The sequence below is a fragment of the Gossypium arboreum genome, chromosome 11, assembly GCF_025698485.1.
Source record: "Gossypium arboreum isolate Shixiya-1 chromosome 11, ASM2569848v2, whole genome shotgun sequence".
Taxonomy (NCBI): Eukaryota; Viridiplantae; Streptophyta; class Magnoliopsida; order Malvales; family Malvaceae; genus Gossypium; species Gossypium arboreum.
The window spans coordinates 134416931-134428459 of NC_069080.1; the positions used below are offsets into that span (position 1 = coordinate 134416931).

General features: G+C 27.3%; 1 protein-coding gene across 1 annotated transcript; it reads right to left on the reverse strand.

Annotated features, from left to right (window-relative positions):
* Window positions 1-23: 23 nt before the first annotated feature.
* On the reverse strand, window positions 24-4603 carry LOC108470914 (F-box protein At2g26850). The gene is made up of 5 exons (XM_017772438.2): window positions 3778-4603; window positions 2821-2900; window positions 2405-2577; window positions 2114-2188; window positions 24-518 (listed from the first exon to the last, which is right to left on the reverse strand). The coding sequence occupies exons 1-5, from the start codon at window positions 4474-4476 to the stop codon at window positions 331-333; spliced, it is 1215 nt and encodes a 404-aa protein (XP_017627927.1). The 5' UTR covers window positions 4477-4603; the 3' UTR covers window positions 24-330.
* Window positions 4604-11529: the final 6926 nt, after the last annotated feature.

The following is an 11529-nucleotide window of genomic DNA, read 5'->3' on the forward strand; positions in this document are numbered from 1 at the left end:
TAGCGTGTATATAAATAGTATACTTATTTAATTTAATTTTTTCCATATATTAGAAAATCATAAGGAAAAATTATTAAAATTTTAAATAAAAAAAAAGCAATTAAGTCATAAATTTACATATAATGACCATTACAATCTCTAAAACTAAGAGCTTTCTATTTTATAGCTTTTAAAACTATTTTCTCATTCACAATTGAAGGAGAAAAAAAAAGTGCTAATGGAATATATTTACAAAGGATGGAAAGGGCAGTGTCATTATATCGAAAATACACTGTCAGTGGCAAGCAAAAATTTGCCTAAGCAGTATATATATATATATATATATATATATTATTCTAAGACTTGGTTAGGCCAAAGGCTTTGCCACATAGAAATCTCTTGTTGATTATAAAGCTTTCTAATGCCACCATAAAACCCATCACCTTCATTGCCTACTTCTCTATGATTTTCCCTATTTATCATTGTTTTTCTCCATCTTGAACTTGAAGGATATTGCTTGAATTCTAGCATCACAGTATCTGTGTCAAACAAAAACACAAATGTTATTTGCTTTGAAACTCCAGGTTAGAGCATCCACAGGCAGGACTAAGCCAGAAATTTACTTTTAGAGGACAAAATTAAATTATAAAATTTTAAAGAGAGATGCTTGTTATTTTAGAATTTTAAAGAGATTAAGTTGAAAATTTTTCATTTGGTGGGGGTAAAGTGTTTTTTTTTTAGCATTAAACTAACTTATAATTTTAAAAACTTCAAGGGACTAAAATAATAATTTACCATTTGGGGGCTTGGCCCCGTCCCTGTAAATAAGGGTAAAGCTAGGAATTATGTATTGAGGGTCGATCTAAAGTTGAAATTTTGGGGGAACAAAGAAAAAAAATGTTATAATGATTTAAATCGAATAAATAATTCTTTGGAAGGGTCAAAAATGCAAAAAAAAAAAATTCATTTGGTCAAAGCTCAAACGGGTTAAAATTGAAGTCTAAATTTGCAAGAGAGACTAAAAGGGGAATTATCTCATTTACCCAAGAGGATTAAGGGTGAGTTTGAATAAGCAACACTAGCAGTGACATTAGATATTGTAGTGTGAGACAAAAAAATAAATTAAATGTACCGCACCGTCCATCCAAACTCACACTTATATTGCTCGGACTTTTTATTTTTCTTAAAAGTTTTCGAATCGAGATAGAGAGATCAAAATATGGGGTCCTTTACTATACTTAAATATGGGGTTTAGTTCCCATACTTTGACATGATTTTCAAATTAAAAAAATAACGGTGTTTATTATTTAAATTAAAAAAATAAAATTTTAACGAAATTGAACATAATAGAGAGATCAAAATCATAATTTAATCATGTGAAAAAAATTTGTATTTGGCATTTACATCGAAATACGGTTATAATAGATTCGGGGAAAAAGATAAAAATGGCATTTTTCCCAAAATAAAATGGTAAAAAAATGTTGAAGAAAAATCCAAATTTCTTTCCCATTTTAGATTAAAAAAACAATCTATCAAAAGAAATGAGAAAAATGGTTTTATTGTGGAAAACCCATCATTTTCAATGTAAATAAAATAATGACAAATCATTTTCTTTTTAGCTATCAACCATAGTTTAAAAAAAGCACCCATTTTGACATCTTTTTCGCTTTTAAAAAAGGACTTAAATATGCTAACAAGAGAATGTTTGTCTTAAAAACATAAAAAAATTTATCAGTTACATCGAAGTTATCGAAATTGTCAACATTAAAATTTATTACAATTAATTCTGATAAATATCGATGATGGAAAATTAAAACTTTCTTTGGGCGAGGTCCATCAAAATGAAAATTTATTTATGTAGTCCTTTTAGTTTTTAAAATTATAAGTTAATGTGATGGTTAAATTATATTTTGACCCTCAAAAATTATATTCATTTTCTATATTTAAAACAAATTTCAGACTTTGTCCTTATTTAGGCTTAAAATGTAACAATAAAAATGAACTTAAAAAAGAGTATCTAATAGGGGAGTCTCAAAATGGTAAAATTGCTTCTAAAATCTTTTAAAAATTATAAAATTAATTTTTAATCCCTTTTATAGAAAAAGAAAAAGGCAAATCAAGTGATTTTTCTTACCTGTATCTTGGCAGCGGCAGTGATTTTCATTTCCATTGCATGATTCCATGTGACCGACCACACCATACCACCACCCTACAAGAATTTAAGCTCAAATTTTTTACCACTAGATCGGTCGGGCAGTAAGAAATTCGATGCATTTTAAGTAAAATTTGAATAAAGAAAGTATTAGGAAAGTTTTTTTTCAGTTTGGGGTTTGACCAAGTTGTACTTTGAAATAGTCGAAATTTAATATGATTATCGAATACGAAAAATTTTCGAATGAGAAAAAAGTATTTACGGAAAACTCACCATAAGGGAATTCTCTGTTTCTTCTCCATTGGATCTCGATATGATCACCGGGTTTTAATTCAAATAATGAATCGGAAATGTGAAGATCATATGAACAAGTATCGACCGGTGGCGCTCTTAGCCTATCCCATGATATATTCTCCTCTGTTGTTCGCCGTCCGTGAGGCGAGTACCTGAAAAGTACAAAAATCCAACTTCATTGAGCTTATATATTAACTTCAAGATTAAATTATGATCAAAGTTGTATTTATAACAATCGCGAATGTTACGACTATTATCATTATAAATTATGACAACTCTTATTTTCCGCGAAATAATGTATAACACTTAATCACGAACATATTCGTGTCGAACAAGTACAATAATCCGAAACTCGCATACCGAATCCGAGTAACATAGAGTATAAATTTCCATACCTTGCTTGAAAGGTGTCAGTTTTTGAATCATAGCTAAGTTTGGCATCATAACATGATAGCAAAAACCCAGCATGTCCATTCTGCAAAAATAAAATAAAATAAAACAATTAAATTATTGATCACTAAATATTTTATTATTATTACTATTATTTAATTAGAGATGAGAATGGGACGAGACGGGTTCTTACTTTCTATGATCTCTATTTAATATGCCTCAATATAATCTAATTCCGACCCGGTCTGAAATTAAATATTAATTTACTTTAAACCCAATTTAAATATATGCATAATTTTTATTTTTTATAACCAAAACACAAAGGGCAGAGGAGAGAGACAGTGGTCTTGACCCAAAATTAAAAATTCTCTTAATCCCTTTTAATTTTAAAAATTATAAATTAATATAATGGTAAAATTGTATTTTAATCTTTTAAAATATTTTTATTTTTTTTACCCTAAAACAATTTTCTGCCCTGCCAAAACAGAATAATAATTTTAAATATTTTTAATTATATTATTAATTATTTTCTAAGACATTTATATTTAAAAGCAAATATTAATATAAAATTTTAATATCATATATTTTAAATCAATATTATATATAAAAATATTTTGATAATTATCCTTTCTAAACCCAATCCAACCCGCCCAAAACTCGATTTAAGAAAAAAAAAAAAGACTGTTAAATTTTGTCGGATCAAGTCGAGTCCGAATTTTCCTTTTTCATCACTACATTTAACAAATATATAAAGAAAATTTAATTAATTACTAAAAATATTTTAATAATTATCTCGAAACATGTTTTTCTAAATCCGACCCAAACCGCTCAAAACTCGATTTAAAAAGAAAAAAAAAACAATCAGATTAGATCGGATTGAATCGATCGGGTCGGGTTTTTCTCATTCCTATATTTAACAACTATATGAAGAAAAATTAATTAAAGTAAATAAAATTAATTACCTCTCTATTATAGACTTGAGCAGGGAACGAGAATCTCCCAGTTTCCAAAGCCAAATACCAAGCCATGATCGAATCAACAGCCAATCCGCCATTTTTGAGCTCTTTTTCAGCTCTGGGTTTAATGTTAAACCAAGAGAGAAACGGCCAAATTTTAGCAACAGGTTCAAACGAAAAATTGCTTTGATTCCTTTGATTATTCAACAGATTGGATCTATTTTTCAAAGCAATATACCATTGCCATTCTCTATAAGCAGCATCTCCAATCACTTTCCCCCATTTCCCTTTCATCCTTTTCTCCCAAACATCGTCACTCACACACCGTTCTCTCAAAGAAGAACAAACACCGGACATGGCACAAAGCTCCGCCGGTTGAAGACGGTCCAAAATGCAGTCCAATACGAGCTCAGGCAAGTCCAGCAACGACGGAGACGGCGTCGTTTTGTTGTGATTTTCTTTTTGGTTCTCCGTTGATGACGACCATACGGGGTTTTTTGCTTTGGGTTTGAGCTTCTTTAATGGCGTGGTGGAGGTGAAGATTTGAAGGGTACCTTTTTGGAACCATGAGGTCATGAAAGTGGTGGTGAACGCTTCGTCCCATGGCGGGAACAACCGCCGTTCACGGTTGTGATGTTGGTGCTTTGAAGATAATGATTTGGATAAAAGAATGAAGGAGAAACATGAAATCAATAGTAAAAGCATTGTTGGGGTTTTCTAAAAATGGAAATTTCAAAAGGCTCAAATCAACGAAGAAGATGAAGGAGGAAATATGTAAAATGCAAAGCGCAAACACAAGGTTTTAAATAAAGAGATTTCATATTTCATTATATAATATATATATTAGGAGGTATTTATATTATTATTTTATGTTGGTTGGTGTGTGTTTCATTACTTTGATCATTAGTTTCGTGAAATTATTATTTTGGTCCTCCTTTTAACTTAAAATTTGAGATTTAATTTCTACATTTTAATATGATACGATTTGATTTTTCTATTTTATAATATTATTAATTTCTACATTTTAATATGATTTGATTTGATTTGACTTATAGTGTTTGATTCGGTTTTAGTTCGAGTTTATTAAGTTCATTTGGTTTCGGTTCGATTATGGGTTCATAATTTGAAAATTTGTCATTATCTAATCCGAACTAAATTCTTTTTATTTAATTTATAATTAGTTTTTATATTATAAAATAAAATGTTTCATATCTAAATTACTTTGAAATAAATTCAAAATACCATGTATAAGCAAATTGACTAAACCGGTTCGACCGTAAAATTCAATTCGATTCAATTTACTTAGTTTTCATATTCCGTTCAATCCCAAAACGAAATTAAAAAAAATATTGCATAAAAACCGTCATTTTCTTTCAAAATCGGTCCAAATCAAACCATTATCACCCATACGCATCACATCAAAATAGATGCTTTTAGGCAAGAAAAAAGAAAAAGTCAAAATTTTAACCAAAAATTATCATCGATGTTAACTATTTAGATTAATTAACAACATTTAAACAGACTAAATTATATCAAAATACAATATAATAACTAAATTCTAAGTTTAAGCATAGTAAAGGGATCAAAACTAAATTTGACCCATTAATTCTTTTTCTTATATTATTGACAAAGAAAGGTGAAGCAATGAGAGGGAAAGAGTAAGCGAAATGGGCGGAGTTGTCAAGTGCAAGTGGACCTCTCAAACACATTGTGTGAAAAAGGGGTAATTAAATTAAATTAATTTAATTTAATATTTTAAATAAATAAATGAGAGGAAAAATGTTGACACCATTTATAGCCGACAAGACAATAAAATACAACGTTGATTGCATCTACCTTGGTAGTTGGATTTTAGGGGTTAGTTTGGTTAGATGACTTGTTTTTTCCTTCTTTTTAATTTTTATTAAAAATTATGGACCACCACAATTGTCAAATTTCTTCATTAAGGGATTTTTTTTTTCACTACCACGTAAAAAAAACGGGTTTGAATTTTGGAAATAGATTGTTAAAAGAAATAGTTACAAACTTTAAATATGAGTCGTAGAATAGATTGACAGATTGTATAGTTAAAATTGTTCTTAACGATCTTAATAAACTATCGGTTTTTGAAGACTCACTTAATCATACTCAATTTTTATTTGAAAAAGATACTCATCGAGCAATGATTAATATTTCTCATCAACTTTATTATAATTAATTCCTTAAATTTGTGTCTTTTCTATTTAAAAAAACATTATAAATGAGAATTGCATTTAAAAAATTCAATCAAAGTCAATATATACTGTTTATAAGTAGATATATATATTTTTGTTATATAACATTTATTATTAATAAATTAATTCATAAATTTAAAATTTTTTTATTAGTCAATGTTAGTCGAAGGAGCTGCTTCTAACAAGTTGGTTGAGCTATGTTTAATTAATGGCTTACTTAAACAAAATTGGAAAATAAGATTTCGGCATATCCAACGGTCTCAGAATATGGTCGCTGACTAAATGACTAAGCATGCAAATAATGGTACACAAAGTTTATTATTGTTTACAGATCCGCCAAACTTAGTTCAAGCAGTTCTACATGAAGACATGAATGCTTCTAAAGGAACCGACAGTTTAATATAATCGCCTAGAGCTGTTATTTTCTACCAATAAAAAATTTACAATGCTTTTTGAAGAGGTTTTCTCTTTGTTTTTTAAGTTACAAGATTATAATTGTAATAATATATCCGAACAAAAACAATATCAAGGAAGTTGATAGGGGTTAGGACTCGTTAAAATGAAAAAAAATATCACAATAACTTTACATTTTATAAAATAATAAATTAGTAAATGGTCAAATTACACTTTACCACCCCAAATGATATATTTTTAATTTAATTTTTAAAATTATAAAGATATAAATTATTACAATGATGAAATTGCATTTTAGCTTCGTCCCTGCACCCAAATATAAACCATAATCAACCATTATAAAATACGATCATAATTAACGATCGAAACATATTTGGATCTAAATCAAAATAAAATTTAAAAGAAACCCACGTATGATTTGCAAACAATGAATCTCACAATTTAATGAAAAAAAAATTAAAAAATCGTGATTTATATAAAAATAATATTAAATTTAGTGGCTTAAAATATAAAATTCATTGGACCATCCAAATACAATGTCTTGGAAATTTTTGTTCCCACCACAAGGGAACTTGCCATTGGTGGTGAGATGAATTGAAAGGAGGTGAACCAAATTTTAAGAATCTTGAGGACAGGTGGCACTTCTTAATTGGAAGATAAATAAAATCTTTTTATTTAAAAATAAAATCTATATCAATAGATATATATATATATATAGTGTAGGAATAAAATCTAAGGAACAGTTCTCAAAAGATTTGTAAGAAGAGAACCCACATGCCAAAACCTAGGAATTTATTTATTTATTTTAGCTATAAAAATATATGATTTAACAAGTTAATTGAGTTTTAATTTAATTGGCATAAATATTGTTGCTAATACAAGAGAACGTGAATTGAGTATACTAAAACGTATTATCCTCTTATTTATAAATTAGGGAGGAGTTATAGGTAATTTTAAGTATTACATAAAAAAGACAGATATGATAAGAATCTATAATCAGATTGTTCAAAAATATATATATATATAATTTAACAAATATTGGTGGGTTGCTTCATAATGAATATAATTTAGTTGGTAATTAGATAACCTAATAATACAATATATCATATATAGTCATTGATGATACAAGATTTAAGCTTACCCAATTCTTTGGAATTTTGTTTTAATTTTAATAATTATTGTTAAGGTAAAAGGAAATAAATTTGAATTTGTTGAGGATCGAATTTTGAGTTGGAAGTTTAGATTTTGAGTCTAAATTTATTATTTGAAAACGTAAATCATATTTGAATAACAAATATTCAAATCCAAATTTATTATATAAAAAAATTAAAATAAATTCAAATGATAGATATTTGAGGGTTAATATCTGCGTTATGATGGTAATTAGAATACTTGAATTCGAATATTATCTAGATTAAAATTAGTTGCAAATATCCAAATTTCTACTAAACGTAACAATCCCACCTTCTAAAATTCCGGCTATATTAATAGTTTCAATCAAAATAAATTATTTCAATGAATTGAGTAACTAACTAATCATAATCAAAATAAATCTCGTGTTGGTGATAAACTTGATTAAGCAATGAACAAGTAAAACTTTTCGAAGAGGATAAAAAATCATGGGTAAAAATAATTTCACTATAACAACAAAAAAAGAAGAGTACAAAAATGGAGATAAAACTAAACCCCAACTTGAAAATAAGAACCCTCAAAAACGTAAACATAAAATTCTTTGAAAGCTTGAAAAGTTAATACCCAAATATGTTGCGAGTTATGTTTTTAAAGTGAAAAAATGATCTATTTATAGACTAAATTTGTGGGTCAAATAATATTAAAATAACTAATATTAATCAGAGAATTTAATTAGGAGAAGAAATACTGAACTTTACATCTCAAGATAAGCCAAGATATTTATATAAGATAAAATTCGAAATTAAAGTTTGTTTTTAAAATTTTCATTATCAAATAGATTTTTTATTGAATGATTAGACTGAATATTATTTGTTGGTGGTGGTGGTGGGACCAAATTGAATAGATCCCATTAAATCCAAAAACTCCCATTTATGAGAAAAGGATAGTTATCCATGTGAGAGGGCTCAATTAATGAATTATGAAATGAAAGGGGGGTTGGGAAAATTGGATGTTGATTTGTGAGCCAAACTATAGCCATAACAATAAAAGCCATCCCTTCATTATTTGTGGCCTAACTTTCCCACCAAACTTTCCCCAACACCACAAATGTTTAAAATCAAAGGATTATTTTTTAACTTTTTAAAAATTTGAGTGATTAAAATATAAATTTATTAAAAATTTAACGATTTTAAGTACAGTTTATTCAAAATCTTATGAAGTATGGTTTTTTGTTGGTTTTTAACTAAATTTTTTGTTGGTTTTTAACTAAATCTATTCATAACGGAGCTAAGTTGATATTTAGTACCAAAATATTTTCAAGCTTGACCCTAATCTGGTTTGATCTGATCCTGTTGTTCATATATCGATAAATTATTAGTATAAACTAAAATTATCTTACACACTTTCATAAATTTTATACAATAAAAATTTAAATTGAACTGGTATACTTATCATATAAATAAAGAAAATTACAATTATCATAACATTTTAAAAATAATAAAATAATTAAGACATTTTAATTTACTCAAAACTCGACGTTTATAAAATATGAAATATGGGTTTTGATTTAATTAAATATTATTAATATAAAAATTATTATCCAATTAAAAAAAATTAATTATTATCCATTTTGCATTGTTACTCACATGATGGTGCTCCCAATGTCCACTAGCATAGGATTTGCCATGTGAAGCAATAAGGCCTGCTAAAATATTGCATAAGTTTTAACATACTAGTTATGTTATTTACTATTTGTTTTTGTTGTCTTTTAATTGATTATTTTATTTGGTAAAATAAAATAAAATTAATTTCATGCATGTAAAAATTGTGGGTTTATTTGGAAATTTTCAATGTTTATATTTTTGAGTTTTTTTTAATTTAATATTTTGGTATTGACTCGAATAATAAAATTAAATTTGTTAAGTTTTATTGTCAGTCTTGTATTATGTGTAACATTGTAGGTTTAATTTATGTTTTTCAATTTGATCATTCTTTATTCTTATACTTTTTAAAATTTAAAATTTTAGTTTTGAAGCAAACTAGTATAGAAACCTCACCAAGACTTCATGAGGAGAACTTCGCCCCCAGAGGCGAATCCAGGGGGGCTGGCAGGGGTTCCGACCCATTTTAAAATAGAAAATTGTTATTTTGGCTCTTTAAAAATTTTAAAATTTTAAATTAATAAAGATAAAATTACACTTTGGCCACCTTAAAATTATAAAAATTTAATTTAATCTTTTAAAAATTATAAAGATATAGACTATTAAAAATTAAAATTTTATTTCAGCCCTCTTAAAAAAAATTTCTAGCTTTGCCCCTGTCGCCCCTATGATCACATCTAAGCTTCATGTCACACTTAGTAAGCCCACACAATCTGCAAAAGATATATTAGGAAAATCTTTGACAATATCCATCAATCCATCACATCCAACAATTGTCTCGTTCAATCCCTTCAACTTTGACTCCAATAATGTCTTAAACAGGCATCGTTTACCTTATCACGATTCCCATTATTTAACCCACATGTAGCCATCAATGATGTTTGAATCGATCGATTAGACCAATAATCAATTGAGACACCAATCTATAGAATGACATTGAATCGGTTGGATTGACAACTGATATGGATCGATTGAACTGGGTTTTTATTTTTTAATTGAATCGATTAAGGCCAATAAACCAATTATCTAATCAATTCAACTAACAGTTCGATTCTAAAACCTACAAAAACTTTACAAAAGCACGATCTCGACCTCTTCAAGTCACGAAATAAAAAAAAACTTAAAAAAAGGGTTTTATTGTAAATTTATAATATTTAAAAAAATACAAATCGTATACTAAAATATAAAATTTTATATTTTGTATTTTTTAAAAGAAAAAATTGACTTGAAGAAGAAACAAGCCTTGATGGAGACAACTTCTAAGTTGTTTGTTTAGATAATAATTATGATGAATTATAAATAGTACAGCCTTTTTAAAACTATAATAAATCTGTCATTTGATAGCTTTGGTATTTATGGCCTTGCGAAGGTCATAATCATGATTGTTGGTATCGTATTGATATTGGTCGTATTAATTGAAATATATTGTTTAATTCTAAAATTGGTATTAAATAATTTATGATATGTTTCGATAAATATTAGTTTGTATTAATGTTTATAGGCTCAAAAAAAAGATACAATTTTTAAATTTTTATAATTAAATAAAAATAAAAAGTTATTTAATAATTTAAGTGATAAATCTCAAAACTACATATAAACTTTGATTTAATGTGCAATTTGATATATGAGCTTAGATTTTGTGTAATTAGAGTTCTCTATATGTTGGGCCACTTGATCAGGCCTAGAGGCTCGCTCAAAAATTGAGAGTGTATGGATAAAAATATAAGCTCAGAATATGGCCTTGGACAAAAAAGTGAGGCCCGTTTTTTTAAATGGGTCCAACCTCAAGTAAGCTTTTTTGGCCTAGGCTTGACTCGGATACCTTAACAAAGTATCGACACACTGTCTGGTATCGATACCATTTTAAAGTTTTATATTTTGAAAATTAAAGAAAAATTGTCTGAGTACCAATACCCTCATCAACATATCAGTACATTCCTTATTGTATTGATACTATACGCTTTAATACGGACTAGGTCAATCTAGGCCTGAGTTTAGCATATATAATCTGGGTCAATCTTAGGCAAAAATTTTATTAGAGCCTGGCTTGACCCATGAAAAACTCTAGGTGTAATCAATCACATTAAATTTAGATTGTAATTTAGATGTATGTATGTAAATGTAAAATGGTTCTAAATTGATGATTATGTTGGTGATTAATGAAAATTGGATTAAATGAAAATTTCAATATTATTCTTTAATATATATTTTTATATTTAAGGCATAAAATATTTTATACCAAATAAATAATTAAATAGTTTTAATTAGACTCGATATATCAATTGATACTCGAGTTTGACATTTTCTTTAATATAATATTTATATTATTTTTGGTGTAA

Coding starts and splice junctions, on each gene's coding strand:
- LOC108470914 (XM_017772438.2), bottom strand. CDS start 4,476: ATGCTTTTACTATTGATTTCATGTTTCTCCTTCATTCTTTTATCCAAA. Junction 2,189..2,404: donor AAACAGAGAATTCCCTTATG/GTGAGTTTTCCG, acceptor AAATTCTTGTAG/GGTGGTGGTATGGTGTGGTC. Junction 519..2,113: donor CTGCCGCTGCCAAGATACAG/GTAAGAAAAATC, acceptor TGTTTGACACAG/ATACTGTGATGCTAGAATTC.